Source organism: Ambystoma mexicanum, chromosome 2q, assembly GCF_040938575.1.
Source record: "Ambystoma mexicanum isolate Mex_15411 chromosome 2q, UKY_AmexF1_1, whole genome shotgun sequence".
NCBI classification, from domain to species: domain Eukaryota; kingdom Metazoa; phylum Chordata; class Amphibia; order Caudata; family Ambystomatidae; genus Ambystoma; species Ambystoma mexicanum.
In genome coordinates, this window is record NC_090924.1 from 543,264,028 (window position 1) to 543,284,014 (window position 19,987).

Consider the following 19,987-nt stretch of genomic DNA (forward strand, 5'->3'; position numbering starts at 1 on the left):
AGAGAGAAAAGGATCCATATGATCATATATCTAGACGATATACTGCTATTGGCTGATGACACAGACATGCCGATATATCAGACGGCATGGGTGAAAGGACCATGAACGTCTTTAGGATTCCTGATCAATCAGGAGAAATTGGATATGACACAGATGAGGAGGTTAGACTTTCTAGGCTTCAAGGTAGACACGAAGAAAGCGACTCTGGAATTGCCAGCAAGGAAGATCCAAGATATCATGAGAGGAATCAAATTGTGCCTCGACAAGCAAGTGATTGCACTGAGGGCGCTAGCGAGAATAGTGGTTCTAATAGCGTCTTCTAGCCAAGCCATATTCCCGGGGCCCTTACATTACCAGGCCCTGCAGGGGTTGAAGATCAAGCATCTTCATCAGGGTCTGAAGTATCATCAGAGAATCCCCTTAGACCGCAAGTCCATCATAGAGCTAGAGTGGTGGTTGCAGAACATGGACGCCTGGAATGGGCATGTCATCTTTGGAGACCGGTCAGAGATAGTGATAGAGTCCCATGCCAGCAGAAATGGCTGGGGAGCACTGTGCAGCGTGCTAGAGACAGGAGGGAAATGGCGCGGGAAAAGTTGCAGCTTCACATAAACTGTCTAGACCGCTTGGCTGGCTCGTTCGCGAAAAAAGCTTTCACTAAAGGCAAGGTGAAATACGGCTGTAAATAGACAACCTTTCAGGGTCAGATACATAAATCACCTAGGGGGATGAAGTCCAGACTCTTAGCAGAGTTGGCGAAGGAGTTCTGGCACTATTGCCTACAGACAGGGCGCTCAGTCACGATGGAATATCTTCCAGGTAGACTCAAGGTGGTGGCAGACTGGAATTTGCATCACTTGGCGGATTCCAGCGACTGGAAATTGAACAAGGAATTATTCAGTGCACACAGATTTATTCGCCTCCAGACTGAATGCGCAGAAGAGCAGAAATTTCAGCTGGAGATTAGATCCGACCGCTCTGGGGTCAGATGCATTCCTGCAAGACTGGAGCTGGAAACTGCACTATGCATTTCCCCCGTTCATGATGTTGAGCAGAGTATTAGCGAAGACCCGCAGGGAGAAAGCAACACTAATAGTGGTGTTCCCTGTTTGGAGGTTGCAAGTGTGGTTTTCAACTCTGATGGAACTTTCCTCAGATTTCCCGAGGATTCTCCCATCAGGAGAGCACCTACTCACAGACCCAGCGGGGTCGTTTCATCCTCTGAGAGTGAAAGGGACCCTTCCCCGGATGGCGTGCAAGTATCAGGGAGTGTGGGTCCCTGCCAGGTAATTCGGAGCAAGCTGTGAAACTCATCGCAGAATTGTGGGCCCCCTCTAAACGAAGGAGAAATAACGCGGCGCGGAGCAAATGGGAAGAGTGGTGCAGCAGGGGATCTCGTTTCTGCCCCTGCAGTGGAGGTCCTCAATTTTGTAGCCTCCCCGCTGCAAGACAGTAAGGCTTTCCGGACCATAGGAGTGTATAGGTTTGCAATCTCAGCGGGACATGCTCATGTAGATGGGGCACCGCTGGGTGAACACCTGAGAGTGGTCAGGCTCATGAAATGAGCCAAATTTAGAGTTCCTCCAAGTCCGGAATATTTGCGGCTGTGGGAAGTGACCGTTGTGTTTCCCTTCTTGACAAGCCGGCCGGCGAACAAATATCTTTCGTTGACTCAGTTGTCCGGTAAATTGGCCATGTTCCTATGCTTAATGTCATGCAGGCATGTGTCGGACGTTAAGGCACTGGATGTGGATAGGAAGTTGTATGGTCCGGATGGGACGACCTTTACGCTCGCTAGGAGGACAAAGACTAACTCCTAGTCTATCTCATATCCTAATTTAGCGAGGCAGCCCAAATTGTGCGTAGTAGCATGTATAAAAGAGTATGAACTCAGGCTGCCAGAGATGCGACCGGCAGGGGTATCACAGCTCCTGATCTCACGCAAAAAGCACTACAAAGCAGTGGCGTCAGCTACCATTGCCCAATGGGTCCACAGGATCATGCACTTGGCAGGAATAGACCTAGGTAGTTTTGGGGCACAACCGGTGTGAGGCGCTATGGCTCTAAAGCTTATGGTATTCTACTAGCAGCGGACTGGGCTAGCGATCTCGCATTTAAGACATTTTACTTTAAACCGATTCCATCAATAGCAGAAAGAGTAGTGGGGAGCTTTGAACAAGCATAATGCTTGCCTCCGGTCTTGACATAGAATGAAGATTACCCCGCATTATGCGCAGGGAGTCTTGATTCAATTAAAGACGCGGAGGCAAGCATTACTTTCCCACCCAGCGCATGCACTGTATTACAAGCTGAAAGTACTTTGTTATTTGTTACACTGTGTAAAGGGATTCCCCACCCTGATGAAATCCCTTTATCTGGTTCACAGTAGACGACCAGAAGAATGGATGAGCAAGGAAGGAGTGACAGCTGCAGCGCTGGAGGGCTGGCGCGAGCGGCTGCCCCTGGTTGACAGGGCATAGAGCGGACTTGGCAAGGACCAGGAACTGTTGGTTTTCCATGTTGTCAACATTCTGTTGTGGATCAGTTCAGAGCATCCAAAGAAGAGGTGGAGCTAAGGGCAGGTACTGACATATAGACAGAGGCAGGAAATGCCAGGAACTACAGCAGGAGTGAGATGAAAGGGAAATGTAGTTTAAAAAGAAGAAACAAAATAAAGGAAAGAAAATGACAAAGTTACTCGCTGTAGTGACTACCTTGCTCCTATGTCCCTAGTCCCCTTTCCTCCATACTTGTGGGACATTCTGTCCTTCGGGACGGGACAGGAGCACTTTGAAGCATCAAAAAATTAGCTTTTGTGTCTTTTTATATTTATACGCAGGGCCACCGCACGTGACATTCAAGGCCTTCAATCACCAAAAGGGAATTCATGCACATCTGGTCCGTAGCAAAGCGACAGCTGTTGCCTTGGCAACGGACTCGCAAGGGACATATTTTTGGAAGGCAACAGCAGCCGCTTTGCCATGGACCAAATGTGCATGAATGCCCTTTGGTGGTTGAAGGCCTTGAATATTGTAGGCATCGGAAATACATTAAGCTATTCAATGGGAGATGGATGCTTACGAGGCTGGTTTCCCTTTTGGGTCACCATATGTAAAAAAAGAGTTCTGAAGAACTTCTAAGTTTGCTTGTTCTGTCGAGGTAAAACTTCAGAGCACATCTGACGTCTAGGTTGTGTAAAACCCTCTCGGCATCGGAGACCGGATTCGGGAAAAAGACTGGTAAAGATATTGACTGGTTTAAATGGAATTCAGAAACCACTTTAGGAGGGAAGGAAGGGTGAGTGCAAAGCACAACCTTATCCTTGTGGAAAGTTAGGAACGGATGTTCCACAGAAAGAGCTTGAAGATCACGCATTCGTCTTGCAGATGTTACTGCAATCAAAAAGGCCACCTAGCAAGAAAGGTACTTCAGTTCGGTAGTGGCCATAGGTTCAAAAGGTTTATTACAAAGAGGTGAGGACCACACATTCAGATCCCATTTGGGATGAGGGGCCCGAACCGGCAGAAAAAGATGGAGAAGACCTGCAAAGTGTCTTTGGATGACTGAATAAGCCAGTGAAAAAGAGCAACTGTCTGTAGACAGGTAAGCCGCAAAGGAGGACAAATATGTCCTGCATGATAAGATATGGATGCCAGAGGCTGCAAGGTCCGATACAAAAGACAAGAGTCAATAGAAGCATGCCTTGGATCAAGCTCTTTAGCTGGACACCAATGGCAAAAACGGAGTCACTTGCTCCTGTACTGAGCTCTCAGAGGGTTTTCGTGCCACTTGAATTATACGCATGTTGTCCTTGGAGAGGTTGAACTGTGGTAATGATCGGAACTCAGGCACCAGGCCGCCAAGCTGAAATATTGTGGGGAGGGGTGCCACAACTGGTGATTGCTCTGGTGAAGAAGGTCTGCAATCTGCGGAAACCTGATCGGAGAGGACACAGACAAGTGCTGCAGTTCCGAAAAAAAAAAATGGTTGGCCACCAGTACGATGAACTCCCGAGTTTCCACAGTGACCGATTAATCAGTGGCAAAGGAGGGAAAGCGTAAGCTTTCATGTTCCACAGAATCTCGAGGGCGTCCCTCAAGAAGACACTCTGAGCCCGTCCCTAGAAGCCTAAAGGGGAAGTTTCCTGTTCGATGATGTCGCAAAGAGGTCCACCGCTGTACTACCATATTGCTGGAAGATATTGGTGAGAACATCAGTGTTCATCTCCCACTCGTAACTCGCCGAAGACTAGCAGCAGAGGGAGTCTGCAGCTTCATTGACGTGACCCAGAATGTGCAAAGCTTGAAGCCAGATATTGTGTTGGATAGCCCAATTCCAAATTTGAATAGAAATGTCAACCAGGAAGGGAGACTTGGTGCCCCCCTATTTGTTGATGTAGAACATCGCTACAGAATTGTCTGTGCAAATTCGAACCACACTGTTGGTGATAGAGGGTTGAAAAGCCTTCAGCGCCAGAAAAACTGCCAAGACCTCCAGGTAATTGATATGGAACCGCCTGTCCTGAGCCGTCCACAAATGATACACCTCGAGGTGACGCAGTGTCACTCCCCAACCCAGAAGCGAGGAGACTGAAGTAACTGTTGTTTGTGGGCAGGGCTCCTGGAAGGAGGTCCCCACTGAAGGGTTACTGCTGGACGACCACCATTGAAGATCTGCCGTCGTGCAGGATGGGACTGGAATCATCTTTGAATCCGGTTCCGTATCCTGGGACCAGCCGCTCCGAAGAGCAAGCTGAGTGTGCATCATTTTCAGGCATGCAAGAGGTAGAGCAAACACGCAAGAGGCCATGAAGCCCAGGAGTCTCTGGAACCACCAGGCTGACATGTGGGAGGACTGCAGGAAGAGCTGGCATGTGGTTGAAAGGTCCGCAATCCTGTCCTCTGTCAGGGACACTGTGGTTCTGATGGTATGCCAACAGAAACCCAGAAAGAGTAGGTTTTGAGGGACCGTCAGACAATTTCTGCCAGTTCACCGACAGACCAAGATGGAACAGGAGCTGAAGGAGTGAATGAAGATTGGACGTAGCGGCCTCTGGGCAAGGACTGCGCAGGAGCCAATCGTCCAAGTATGGATATACATGAACCCCCTGCAGTCTGAGGAATGCAACGATGACCGACATCTTTGTAGGCACGTAGTGCCAAGCTGAGACTAAACGGAAGCACACTTTACTGGAAGTGTTCCGTTCCCATGGAGAACCACAGATATTTTTGATGCGGGATCCATTATCAAAATATGCATGTATCCATGCTCAAGGTCTACCAAGTTGAGCCAATCGCCCTTCCGGAGAGAAGGCTTTATCTGGAAGGGCATAATCATCTTGAATATCTCTTGGGGTAGAAAGAGATTGCATTTGGAAAGTTTGAAGATAGTGCACAGGCCAGCCCGGTTGGGTTTGGGCACTGCAAAAAGACAGGCGTAATAGCCCTCCCCTTCCTCCCGCAGGGGAACAGGTTCCACGGCTCTGAGGTCTAGACATTTCTGTACCTCAGCTCTGAGGGAGGGTGACCCAGTCTGCTGGAGAGGAGGGTGAGAGGGTTAGGTGGGGGGGGCGTGAAAACGGAAGCCCACCCAGGTGACGGACAAAACCCATCAGCAATGTTCCCTCTGATTATTATTCTCTATGTGCGGAACCAGTTGGCTGTCGTACACACATTCTCCATGTGCGCAACTGACTAATGAGGTAAGCCACTTTCTGAGCATGCGTATTTTGTGAACTACCATCTCAGAAGAGAGTTTGGAAAGGAGTTTCCTCTTCCCAACCATCACACTTCTTTACAAATCTGTGTAAAAGGTGCATTTTCCAAACACAAAGGTAAACAAAAAATGTTTTATTTTATAAAGAGAACTCATCAACCAATCCAAGACTTCAACATCTGCCAGAGTAACTTGCAAATGTACTTCTGTGCAGAAAATAAATGTGTGTTTTATGCCACTGGAAAAACACAAGAGATATTTGTTTTGGTAATACAAAACGATCTGGCTGTCAATTAATTCAGATAGAATACAACATTTGCAGATGGATTGATGGCAATTAAAAGCAATTTGTCAAAACACACATGCCAATAGGAATTCCAGTGCAACTTTAATGAAGTAATACAAGGGCCAGAAGAACGCTCTGCTAATAATTTGTGTAAGAATGATAATTGCATCAGAATAACTGCACCTCTGAATATGATGATCCAAATTCCTGTGCCTCTGCTTACTATTCACATTACGTTGTCCTGCGAGTTGTGATAACACCAATCTTACAGCTAAGAGACATATACACACTATCCATTTTACTCCCCCGCTCCCCCCAAAAAGGAAAACGTGCCCGTTGGGTAAGAATCAGTACAGTGCAACTGGTGTGGGACTACACACGACTTATCTCATTGGTACTAGGTAACCCACCTTTTAATATAGGCCTCTACTACACAAGTTGGTAGTGTGACTGAGCATCCAAGCTTATTTTAAGAGGGGTAATGTGAGCTGTAGAGCGGTGCAATGAAACCAGTAAATACAAGTATCCAATTAAACACTTACACACTAGGTTTTATAATATTTATTTATTTTGTACACAAAGATATTTAAAGCATTCTTTAAAAAGCATTAATTAGCTGTAACATTAATCCCAAGTTAGGATTACATTCAAACAGTGAACAATAAAGCAGGTGAATAAGTCATTCATATGTCACACATGTTCCAGCATCCGGAGGTGGCGTCATTATAGCATGTATATAGTATCACCTTTGCATTATTGAGTTTTTAAGGAAGGAAAGATTAGGGTTAGATCAGAACAGACTGATAGTTTAAAAGAAAAGTTAGATTCTCGCAAAGGGATGCAGGCAGTCAATTATCCCATCATTAAAGTGTTCAACATTTAAAACCTGTAAAGGAACAAGCACTGCCAAAGCCAATAGGTTCAGAAGGAGGCCTTTAGGGAGCCAGGACAGCCAAAGTCAATGGACAAAGTCAAAGGTCCGATGCCCTTCTTAGAACATATTTCTTAAATAGTCAGTGTTCAAACGAGAAATCACAGCAACTCAAGAGGAGTCACCTTTGGAAAGCAAAAGTTGTAAGGCCAGTGAAGGTAAATTGAGGTCAACTTAGTGTAGGATTAAATCACACTCTCAAAGATAGGAAGAACCCCAAATGGCAAAAGGATAAAATACCCCAAGCACCACAGTACCTTGATATGACGTTTCAAGCCACGACAAGGCAAGAGACAGAGACAAGCGATCATACTAGGCCAAGTTACATTGAGATTGCGCAAATGCAGGGGAGAGGTGAGGGGAAAGTGCAAGGGGAGTGGGAGGAAGGATAAGTGCTGTACATGGGATCAAATAACAACATGTAGTGCGGCCGGCACCTAGCAGTGGAAGGGTAAGTGCAGACACTAGGTGTCCATAAAGTGCAGGTTAGCGGTCTGTAGGGTTGCTGATACGGCCCCGAGTGCAAGAGTTGCCAAGAGGCAGTGCGGGTCTGCAACTGGGCGGGCAGAGAAACTTGGCCTAAATTCAGAGGGTAGCCAGGAGACCAGTGTAGTATCAGATAGAACAGCAGGGGAGAGGAAGAGAGAAGGCAGAAGCAAAGAGGAAGGTCTTGAGGTTCTTCCAGAACCAGAGATGGTTCAGCTCAAGTTTCAGAGAGGCAGGGAGGCTGTTCCAGAGGGAGACCGCAGCCAAAGAAACGATCTACCACCAAATCATGGTTTGTCAATGAATCAAGTGTTCTGGTTGGTTGCCTACACGATGCAGTTCAGTAGACCCTTGTTCCTGGTCCTTGGTCATGGTGACTAAAGGGAGGACGTCTAGTGGGCACCTGCGGCAGCACTCGAGAGAGAGACTCTGCAGCAATGGATTTCTGTAGATTCAGTGGCTCTCTGTGGTTTTATCGCCTTTTACTCGGCGCCAATGAAGAACGAAAAGCTCTGTTTAGGATTTACTTGATCCCTCGGTCCTGGACTCTGGTGAGGGGACTCTGGACGCAGATTTCTTGCTTCTGTAGGGTCCTCTGGATGCCCAAGAAGATCTGGCCGGATTTGGACTTCAGAAGACAATGCACCCGCAAGTGGGCGATGTACCCCCGGTATTGAACTTCTGCAGTGCAGGAAAGTCGCAGCAAGTCGGTGGTTGTGCCAAAATAGTTTGTCTCGAAGCTAGTTGGTCCCACCAGCCTAAGGGAGGAAGTTGTCCTTTATAGGTCTTCCCTGTCAATTCAAAAACAGAACAACTGTAGGGCTTCACTGGGCACTTAATGGTCCAGGAGGGTGCTGCTGGTGTCTTCTCTCACCTTCTGCTTCGGATGTTGTCCTCCAGTGGTCGACTTTGCTCTTAGTCCCAAAAACTTTGCTTTTTATGCCAAGTCCCATTCATTCACTAAAGTGGGAGACTGTACATCACATTTGGCTACTCGAAATCCTTAGAGGGGGAATTAATATTTGATTTTTATAATGTGTTAACTTGCAAGAGGACTGCTTCAAAGCACTTGTGGATCATATGTACAAAGAAGACGAAGTGTGGGATAAGGTTACACATCCATGTAGTCTGAATACTTGCAGCCAGTATCCTATATTTGAGCTGGAATATCAAGACAAGTTTGTTATTTTAAGAGAAAGAAAATGTCAGGTAATTGCTGTAGTTTGTGCCTTATAAAATCTTTTTGAATAGGTGAGAATTGTTTGTGTGCGCTGCTAAAAATCTGAGCTGCACCCAGAAGGAAGCTGGGCAAGCACACATACGCACTGCTTAGAGGGAACATTGCCCATCAGTCTTCTGTGATGGTATGCCACGTCTCCAGATGAGACGAAATCCATCCTCCCACCGGAGTCTTGTGCGACCGATGGAAAGTATCATTAAGATGTTTCATCGGCGGAGAGACCACCCATTGCTGAAGAGGAGGCTGTTGGGCAAGAGTAAAATCAGCCACGTTGACGGCAGGGGACACCAGTTTGAGCCTCTGTGCGGCAGGCAGAGTGGTCCGGAAAGCCTCCGAAACCAGAGAAGGACCTCGTTTGAGACCCGACCTCCGAGTATAAGGTGCCTTTGCTGGGGTTTTAGCAAGGACCGACAATGACTTGGCAGTTTCAGTGCTTGCCATGGTCTTTGCGAGTTCCTATTCCAGGAAAGAGGAGTGAAAGAGTTCTTTACCCTCGAAAAGGAGATCAAGCACCTTGTCCTGAACTTCCTTCGAAAACCTTGTCGCATGCAGCCACGCTTGGCGGGAGATGTCTACTCCAACCATAAGGCCTTGAGCAGAAGGATCTACATGATGGGCCGCAGCCTCAATAGCTCCTGCGCCAGAACCCTGGCATCGGATAAGCTGCCCTTAACGTCTTCAAGCCTAACATGAGGAATACATTGCTGAAACTCGGCGAGCTCCTTCCACAGCTTGATATTAGAAGCCGCCAGAATAAGCTCGGTATTAGCCTGACGCAGCTGAAGTGCCGAATTGGAAAACAACCTTCCCCCCTCCCCCCAATGGCGCCAGCTTGTCTTCTTTGGAAAGGATCAGAGACGCTGAGTGGAAGATGTACAGGCTGGCTTCGACTAGAGCCTTGCTACTGCCACCACCATCGATGAGGGGAGTGGACATGCAGACAAGGATATGTCCTCAGATGCGTGTAGCTTGTAGTCAGCATCAATTTTATTGTTTAGGTGTTGCCCGGAATGAGGTTTTTCCCAGACCTTACGGTCCTCGGCCAGCACAGTGCGCTCCTGTGTCGACAGAGTGAAGGCTCCAGAAAGGACACCCTCTTGTGGAGCCAGAGGCTCGGGCATTGGGATGTCTAGCAATGCCATCATATCCACAACCCGGTTGTGAAAGGCTATAAAAGAGTGGGGCATCAATGTCCTAGTCCACCTGGCCCTCATCCAATGAGGCGGGAACAGAAGTCTGATCCGCCGCACGTGGCGCCTCAGGACCGGTTCACTGCGCAACTGGAATGTTTTCCACAGGCGAAAGTGGAGGACGAGGCCCCACAAGAAGTGGTGGAGGAGGTGGCACTACCGGGACCTGCATAGGGATTGCCGGAGCAGGGTCCGGTTCAGGCAGTTTAGGATACATTTCCTTAAATAAATCCTTAAAGTACACCTTCATGGGATCAGAATGCATAAGCGCCTGAAAAAACGCATCCTCAGACAAAGGTCTAGGTGCTGGAGTGGGAAGAGGCCGCACGGAAGGGGCATAACCCCAGGATCGCAAAGAGGATGGTTGCCAGGATGGTCCCCCACCAACTAGATCCACATAAATCAAAAGCACAGATGTAGGAGGGAGCGAGACAATATGCAACAGTGGAGTCCGAGCACGCCAATCCATTGGAGGACGGAATGGGTTCTTATAATCCACAAAATGTGGAAAAGGCTGCTTTGCCCCAAGAACAGAGCCCTCATCACCAGCCGCAGTGAACGTTGGTGTAAGAGAAGTAGTCGAAATTCCCACCGTGGACCGTGGGGGTTGGGGCACCATTTTGTTATCGCCTGAGGCGAACTGCGTCACAGGAGTAAGTGAGGCCGTGGTCACCACAGGGGAGTCAGGGGTCTTAAGTTCCATTTTATCCTTGTAACAAGGAACCTTGGTAGAACCTGCGCTAGCAGATCTAGAGTGTTTCTGAGACACCATAGAGAGGGCTGATTAATTAGACCCAAGTGAAGGAACTTCGGCGGAGCCGGTACTCAATGACTTAAGGTTCTTAACTGGCTTCTGTGCCCCCTCAGCAGGATCGGTTCCACCACAGTTCTGAATGTGGGAAGGCTTAGAGTCACCCCCTGAAGCCAGAACCCTCAAAGGGGGCCCCTAAATCTTGTTGGTCTTAGATATAGCCCCAACACAGGGAACCTTTGTAATAACCCTGATACGTTTAGTCACCTTGAAAGGGAGCTTGAGCCGAGACTCGGTACACTTCGTTCCAGATGTGGAAACCTCGGGTTGACCCCAGTGACAAAATCCCCAGAAGTACTGGCCCTAACTTTAGCCCCCAAAAAGGGAACCTCGGAAGAAGATCCGGTTTTGGCAGACTTTGCAGGGGTCCTCACAGGAAACTCCGGGAACGCCAGTTAGATCCCTTTCGGGGAGACACCTCAGTGAGATCCCTGGTAATAGAGCCGCTTGAGCCCCTCGCGGACCTAGAAGAACTCGGGAAGGAGTCGCCTGGCCCGGGTGCCCTAAAAAGAAACTAACCTGCCGGCCGTTTCCTTTTTTCTTCAATGAACTGCTGTAAATGTGGTGGAGCAACACGTTGAAACACCTCTTCCCACCTGAAAAGCCTATGCTGGAGTGCCCAGACGGAGGAGTCACAGTAGAACCACCAGTCCAAACGGTATTCCGAGCCTAAGCACTCCTGGCAAAGAGTAGGGGATCCATCCTTGCCAAACGGCATTTGCACGATAAACAGGACACGAATCCCAGACGCTCCTGCATAGACAGAGGAAAGATGACTGTAGAACTGGGGCAGGAATGAAGGACAAGAGAACAAAAAGAAAAATATTCCCTGTGATGCAAGTGCGTCCAACCCCGAATGTGCGGAGAAAAGGTCTGAAGGGCGATGCGGAGCTCAGGTCACGTGCGGTGGCCCCACATAAAAATAAAAGGACAAAAAAGTAAATGTTTTGATGCTTTAAAGTTCTCCAGTCCCATGCAGAAGGAGGGAATGTCCCACAAGTATGGAGGAAAGGGGACGAGATGTAGGAGTAGGAGGAGTTAGTCATTTTCAGTTATTTTGTTGAAACTGTTGGAGAGTAGTAATAAAAGAAGTTGAAGCATAATGCTTGCCTCTGTCTTTAATAGAATCGAGACTCCCTGCGCATTATGCAGGGGTAATCATCATTGAAAACAGTATGCAGTAAAACAAGCAATGTTTCAAACCATTTGCCATTTTCGGATGAACTGCAGCAAAGGATCCGTTTCAAGAATATAGGCAATGTGTGGGATATGTGTTTTGATTTGTAGTAGTCTTCACGAATTACCGGATTTCGTCACTTCTCCCCAGGCGGGTGCCTTTCCTTTTGAGGCTAGACAGGTAAGCCCACTACACATTACACTCCCTAGGGTTAGAAGCAAGCGGGATCTCACTAGGAGAGACCCGCCACCCCTTGTGGGGGATAAGGACTCCCGTTCCGACAAGAAACGCCCTATCCAAGTCTCCCAACAACCAAAGCTGAAGAAAACAGGATGAATCACTATACATGTGCTACTATGATATTCCACCTGACAAAAAGTAACTGTCTGCTACTGTGATGAAGAAAACTGAATGGGCAACAGTCCAACACAAAACACCGACTATAATGTTACGCAGGAGAAGCCTCAGAGCAGCGTCATAAGTATTGGAGGACATGACAAAAGTGGGAGAGAAACCCGGGAAGTTCAAAGCCGCTGTGGCAGCGAGGCGAGAGAAGAGAAAAAGGTTCTGTTTCCTACGCAGGGAAGAAGCCTGGACACAGCAGTGCCAGTGTTGCATCAGGAAGCCAAAATGCTCTGGGTAGCTGAGCAAACGAGTGCAGGTCTCTGGAAAGAGACATCCAGACCTGATGAGTGAGGAGAAAATACTGGGAAACACTTCTCAGACAGCAAAGCAGCACACAAGGCAACGCAGCAGAAGGTGTCAGGGAAAGAGAAAGACAACTGAAGTTTCCATCCTGACCCACAAAGAAGAGTTCAAGAGGTGAAATACCGACCCAGTGATGCAGTCCAACACCACATAACAGGAAGATCAAGAGACCCGGGGAGAGTAGCAACTATAACACATACTATACTCATCCCAGTGAGATGCAAAGTAATCAGAAGAGTGAGAATCATCACTGGGTCCCTGCACCTCAGACCAATCCCCACACCGCCTATGAAACGTTGCTCCTCAAACTCACTGTCAAGCCACATTCAACCTACTTCTCCTATACCGGCAACCCAGTCCCCGTAGCCACCCAGAGTTAGACATCCCTCTTAATTACACCTCTCATTAAGCCAAATACCAAAAGAATTGTACTGGGAGAGTTTAACTTGGCCTTCTATGACCCGGCTAACACTAGAGTGACTGCACTTGCTCATTCTGTAGGGGAAATGAGCTTCACTCAGTTGGTCTCCTCATCCACACACCCTGAAGGACACATCTTGGATTGGATACTCACCTTAAAACACCACCTTCTCCTCCGATAGTCCTGTACCCTGGACAGGCCACTCCTTAATAAAGTTTGAAATCTCACTCTAAACCTCGCTCCATCTTAACTCAATACTGGTCCGTAATACTCACAGGATTACCCATGAGTTACTCAACTCCAACCTCCAACCTCTGCTCACCCCATTACCACACCAAAAGTCAAAAGTCAAAGCCAACCTCCATCATCAGAGCTATCTCCACACAATGGACCAGCATGCCCCACTCAAAACTAAAATACCCAAACCACAAAGGCCCCATAAAGCTTTGTAAAGCAAAAGAGCGTTAGATCATTTGTATAGGAACCAAGAACCATCCCACCTCTGCCAACTGTGAGAACCTCTCGACCACAACTAAGACCTACAAAAAAGGCAGTAATCACTATAAAAGCTCAGTCTTAAGAGTCTAGAATTATTCTCTATTCTGAGAAAACTAGAGAACCCAGACCCAGCTAGCTCCCAGACTCATTCTGACAAAGCTTGGTGCACCACTATCCAAGACAACCTCACCAACAAATGTTCACTCTACGCACTAGAATACATGAGAAAAAAAGCACAATTAGCGACCAAACTCCTATCACCAGTTACAATGGTTAACTCTGCTCCTCTCATACCCCACCAGAAACCACGTTTCACTGTCACCCAAGCAAACGTTCTGGAAGCAATTGAGGCCTTGAAACATTCTAACAGTAAAGGGGACACTTGCCCAGCACACATTGTTAAACTCTGTGCTCCCACTTTGATGCCCATTATTATGGAATTTGTTAATGCTTCATTCACAGCCAATATGGTCCCGATCTGCATCAAAGCAGTTTGGGTCAACCCGCTCCTAAAGAAACCATCACCACCGTCCCCTTCCTGCTCAACATTTTGGACCGAACAGCCTACTAATGGTACCTCGAACACGACCAGCTAGACAATCCGGTTTCCGCCCCAAACACAGCACTGAGACAGCCCTACTTGATCTCAAAATCCAACTAGATAGCATCAGGGATTCAGACAACCTGGCCATTCTCCTACTTCTCTAACTTTCAGCAGTGTTTGACTTCGTGGACCACAATACTCCATGTCAGGACCTCAGTATGCACTTCCATTTCTCACCAGGCACAACCACTTGGTTCACCCTATCCCTTCAATTCTACAGTCCTCACTCAATTTATGGGGCAACGGTTTCAGTGAAAGTACAAAAAGAGTTGGGGGTAGCGGGCACCCCCATCTTGTCCCCCTTTCCAGGTTAAACCACTTCAAGTATCCCCCCGTTTACAGCCACGCATGCCATCGGGGAGGAGTAGAGTGCCATAATATCACTTATCAGTCCTCTACTTGCACTGAACTTGTTCAGTATGGCCTCTAGAACGTCCCACTCCACTCGGTCAAAGGCCTTCTCTGCATCCACAGAGAAGAGTGGGTTCGCCCTCCCGGCCCTGTGCCTCATTAATCAGGTGGAGCATCTCCTGCATGGTATCAGCCCCTTGCTGCCCCCTAACAAACCCCACCTGGTCAGGGCAAACCAGCCTCAGCAGGTGACCTTCCAACCTTGCAGCTATTACCCTTGCATACATTTTTGCATCTATGTTGAATAGAGAGATTGGACGGTAAGAGCCACACCCCCGAGAGTCCCTGTCCTCCTATGGCATCACGGTGAAAGTGCCTGTGTGAATGAGTCTGGCGCTTTCCCCGTGGTCAGGATATCATTAAACTATGCCGTCAGGAAGGGAAACAGAGCCGGGAGGAAGGACTTATAAAATCCCGACGTGGACATATCCTCTCCTGGAGCCTTACCCAACTTCAACCTCCCATTGACCACCTTATTTTCATCCCCCGTAAACGGAGCTTCTAGGGTTGGGAGTCTGCAACGTATTTCCCGATCTCCTCCTTGCCCGCTGTCCCTTCACTTTTATACAGTCCTTCCTAAAACACTGCAAAGGCCTCCCGGATCCCCTCTGCTGACTCCTCCTGGGCCCTGCCCCGCCGCATCCCACCTTTCTGCACATTGCCACTTTAGCCTGGCTGCCAGAAGGGCGTCTGCCATATCCCTTTTCTCATAGAACCTCAGTTTTAAAAATTGCAAGTTGCGGACTATCTTTCCTTCTTCAAGAAGTCTCAGTTCCTCCCTCACCCCTCTTCCCCTCCTGAATAATGTCCCCCCTACTGTCGGTGGTCAACTGTGCCTGCCTCTCCAGTGATCTTATTTTCCCCCACTGTCCCCATTCAATGAGGGTACGTTGCGAGAAGGGGCCCGCAGGAAGAGGGATCAATCTCCCTCTCCACATAGCCTTTGCTGCATCCAGACGATGTCCTTCCGGACCTTCCCAGTATCATTAATTTAAAAAAAGTCTGACACCCTTCTCAAACTCGTCCCAAAAGCATGGGTCCTCAAACAGAGGCTCATTACACCTCCAGTTTGAGCCCCTTGGGCACCATGTCATGATCTGATCAACTAACTGGGTGGATTGGCGACCCCACTGCCGAGTCTCACAGATCCCTGGAAATGTATAGACAGTCTATTCTTGTTAGTGTCCCATGTGGAGCAGAGCAGTGAACCCCCTTTTACGTATACCGCCATATGTCTTGCATCCCATAGAGCTCCATTGTCGTTTCCAACTTTCTTCCAACCTGATTCTGGGGCTCCTGCTCCCCGGGATGCCCGGACTGTCGATCCAAGCTGACATCGCTCCAGACAGCAAAGTCTCTTCCCAGTATAATGTGTCGCCCCCTGACTCGGTCATTATTTTTTCCAGGGTTCTCTGCAGGAACCTCTACTGACCCTGATTAGGGGCGTATATAGTAGCAAATGTGAACCTGACATTGTGAATCAGACAAAATATCAGGACCGCCCTTCCATCCACATCGGACCACACTTTGGTAACCTCCATCTGAAGCCCCCTGCGGACCACGATCCGCACCCCTGCTTTCCTTGTTATCCCTGATCCCCCAATATTCTTCCCCCAAATGAAATACAGGGAAACCTACGTTCTTCGCCTCTCCAATATTTCGTCTCCTGGAGAAACAAGACGTCAATCCCAGATCTTCTGAATTTTCAAGCAACCAGCAACAGTTTGGCCAGGGAGTTGAGCCCCTTCACATTCATCCTACACACCCTCAAGCTGTCCCCCCTGGACACCCTCGAATCAGACATACCCGAATCTTGTTTCCAACGTTGCTGTCGGCCCGTGTATAGACCCTTCCCGTTGTGACAAGTCAATATGTGAGTATGCTTCCCTCATTGTCGGATTGAGAATCCCCCCCCCCCCCCGCCCCTTCGGGACATCTTCCTCCTCACCCCCCCATCCCCTCAGGCGCCAGGCACCCCTCAGTTACTCTCACTAGAAGGGTGCCAAACCACCAACCATGCCTGCGCATCCCAGGCACCACCTCCTGACTCCGCAATTCCCAGTGCCCCCACCCGTGCCCCTATTCATACAACGTTCAAAACTTACAACTGTTTACGGACTTTACAGTCCTCTCTAACCCATCTGTCATGTTAGAACCCAAAGAAATCTGTACCCCCACATTATAGACTCCCGCCTCACCCCTCACGACAGGCCAACCGACCTGTCAGACGTTTCAGACCACAACTGAAAATATTCAGTCGTAACCAGGAATGTGTTCAGGGGGTGCCAGCCCAGGGGTTGTTCAGCTTCTGAAACGTCTTCAATCCTGTGACTCGCTTCCTTTTGGGGACCTTAATGCGCCACTGTCTATCCGCTCCACCTTCGCCCTGTGAGCAAGAAGCCACCTCCTCTCACCCAACCAATTCCCCTATTGCTTTGTTTATCTCTTCCTCTGTGGCAAGTCTGTACTTCAGGACCTCCAACTCAAATGAGATAGAAAACGGAAAACCTGAAGGAAATCGAAACTTTTTCGTTGTGCCATTTCGTCAGTGGGAGACGCAGTCTTCTCTTTGTGAGGGTCAGTGACAACAAGTCCTGGAAAATGGTAATCTTCACCGCTCCCAACATTACAGGACCCTTGGCCCTTGGCCCTAGCCCTTTCAAGAATTTTAAGTTTATCTGGAAAATTGTGAAAGCGGAACTAGAACCAACCTCAGGCCCCTCCCCCGAGTCCCTAGCTCTCAATTTTCGTCTCATCAATAGAGTCATCTTCAAAGAGGAGCTTAGTAATATCATTAAATTCCTCCTAAGGGACCTTTCCGATTCCCCTTTCATCTCTCAACAAAGCATTACCATTTTGCATGGTACAAAGCTATGTTCTCCATGAAATAAACCGTATTTGGTGAACTGTTCCGCACTTATGATGTTACTACACTTCTATAACATGCGGCAAAGTTTTTTTTTTTTAACCAATTTTATTAATTTTATTTCAAACAAACAACCAACAACCAAACTTGCAGTACATATTGCAATATTACAAATTTTGTGCAACTCAAACAATGTCTGCTGCGTCTCCCGTTCCGCCCCCCCAACTAAGCCTACACTACTTCAAGATCTGCTTCTTCATCTTGCAGCGAGGTTCCCTCTGCTGTGTTCTCTTCTGAGTCCTGGTTGCTCGACCAGTTCTGAGTGGGCTCAAATAGTGTGGTTATTAGATGTTTCCAGGCTGTCAGGGTTTTTGCTTCTTCCTCCCCTCCAGTGTTACTAGCTTCCTGCCATACTGCAGTTTCAGCTTCATCCATTTCTGAAGGTCTTTCCACCATATTTCTATCCTTGGTCTATGGCTTGCCTTCCAACCTATAGCAATTCGACGCTTCGCAAGTATATATGCCAAATCCTTTAGTTTACTTACATGTTTAAGTTTACGTGATCTGGGAAACCCCCTACCAGACATGCCCAAGCTATTTCAACTATTATCTTAATCCCTTTTTCTTCCAATTTGTGGGCTACTTCTCCCCAAAATGTCTAAATTTCTGGCCATGCCCAGAACATATGCGTCATCCCGGCGTTTTCCTCGCCGCATTTAGGGCATGTTTGTTGTACTGCGTTTTTTAATTTAGCTATCCTTTGGGGTGTCATATAAACCCTGTGGGTTATATACAGTTGTATTTATTGTAGCCTTGCATTCCTTACCACAACATGCAGCAAAGTTATTGTTACACTATGTACATCTTTTTATTTTATCACTAAATTTTGAAAGAGTATGTTGTGCATTTTTCACCATGTGACAGTTTCCATAAAGACTACCTTTTGACATATCCTGAAGATCCAAGTCACTACATTTCAATATGTTTGATTTTGCAACTTAATAGAAATGGTTTAATGAAAAATGTATCAATTTAAGAACAGAAATTCTAATCAAAACACTGCACTGAAATGTGTTAGGATTTGACTCAGGACTGTTAGACTCTGATGGCTAAAAAGTGACATTCATTTCAAGTATGAGGAGGTAGATGTGAAAGGAAAACAAAAAAAAGCACTTGAGTCGACTACTTCAGTTCGTGTAGTAGTATTTTTTATTTGAACATTGCATCTCTCTCACTTTCAGTTGTAACTTGACATCAATGAAATCACAAGGGTTGACAAATTATGTTATCAATGATCTAATGAGTGATGTCAAAGATGACATAATTGATGCCTAAAGCGGTGTCACATGCAATGTTGCAATGCCATGTGTTACATCAGTGTCCTCTAGTTTCCAGAGATGATATATTTCAATATACAAGTGATGTCACATGTGAAGTCAGTGATGTCCTCTATTTGCTCAAGAGCTCCGCAACGGGGCGGCTCAGGGTTATGAGGTTACCTGCTGAATTGCAAGGGATTTGCTGCATTAAACTGGTATCGAAATGGCAGTTCCATTTAAGTTCATGGTAAAATGAGTAAACCAAATTGCATCATATATTAAAAAAGTGCCATTCAACTTACTGCATTTTCTGGATGGAAGATGTACGAAGCTGGTGAGTTGTCCACTATGATAACCTTGCCCAGCTCTCGACCTAGTCGACTAAGATCCTTCACATAATTTCCTCTGTGAAAAACACAGGATTCTCGGAAGAGTCTTGCTTTGAAAACACCCCATCGATCCAATAAGTCTGCTACTGGATCTGCATACTTAAAGAGAAGTTACATTAGTTGAATCTGCAATGAATTTAAGATGCCATCACATCAATTTCCACACATTTCTGATTCTTATTACATAACTGTAAGGCCACTAGAAAAACATTTCAGATATTGACATTTTTATTCACATCACTCTTAGTCTACTTTCCCCTGAAATCAAAAGTGACTTTGCAATTTAAATTTCTTATCATGGAGCTCTCAGTACAAATTAGAAAAGATACTTAAAAAAAAAGGCAAACCATTTTAGTTACATGAATTCTTGTACAGTTTTTATTTGAATGATTAAATATTTTAGAATAAGGATACTTCAAAGCACTCAGACAAAAAGGTACAGCACGAAGGAAAAAAAAAGAACTGTCCACAGGTGTACGTTAAACTTAACTGCTTTCACATACACCGTTATTTTATCAGCTGCTGCCTTCTCTTACAAAGGGGCACGAGAATGCTATAGCTCAGCAAGACATCTTAACCAGTAAAACTCTGATCAACATTGCCATAAGGAGCAAATAACAATAATGTCAGACACTAAACAAATAGAACTGGTAAGTTTATTGACCTTATTAAAAAATAAAGCAGGGTTTAATCTACTAACAATTCATAATGCACCTCCATCATCTTTTGTTTTTTAAACAGGTATTTTTTATTGAAACTTTGATGGACACAATATAGGCATAATCCATTATGAAAATCAAAAGCAGGGTAACCGACATTTCGTTTTTTGTAATTAAACATCTGTTAGGCGTAATACAGCCATGCAAGAGAGAAGGGGTAAAAAAGGAAAGGGGAAGAAAGGGAATGTTTTTTTTTTCTTTATTATTATTTTTTCT

General features: G+C 46.8%; 1 protein-coding gene across 3 annotated transcripts in view; it reads right to left on the reverse strand.

Annotated features, from left to right (window-relative positions):
* Nucleotides 1-19,987, reverse strand: part of CTDSPL (CTD small phosphatase like) — a 404,110-nt gene that overhangs the window by 88,979 nt on the left and 295,144 nt on the right. For all 3 annotated transcript variants that reach the window (XM_069647693.1, XM_069647692.1, XM_069647694.1), the window contains one exon: nt 18,966-19,151. In XM_069647693.1, coding sequence (XP_069503794.1) covers nt 18,966-19,151 — 186 coding nt within the window. The remainder of the gene's footprint in view (nt 1-18,965; nt 19,152-19,987) is intronic.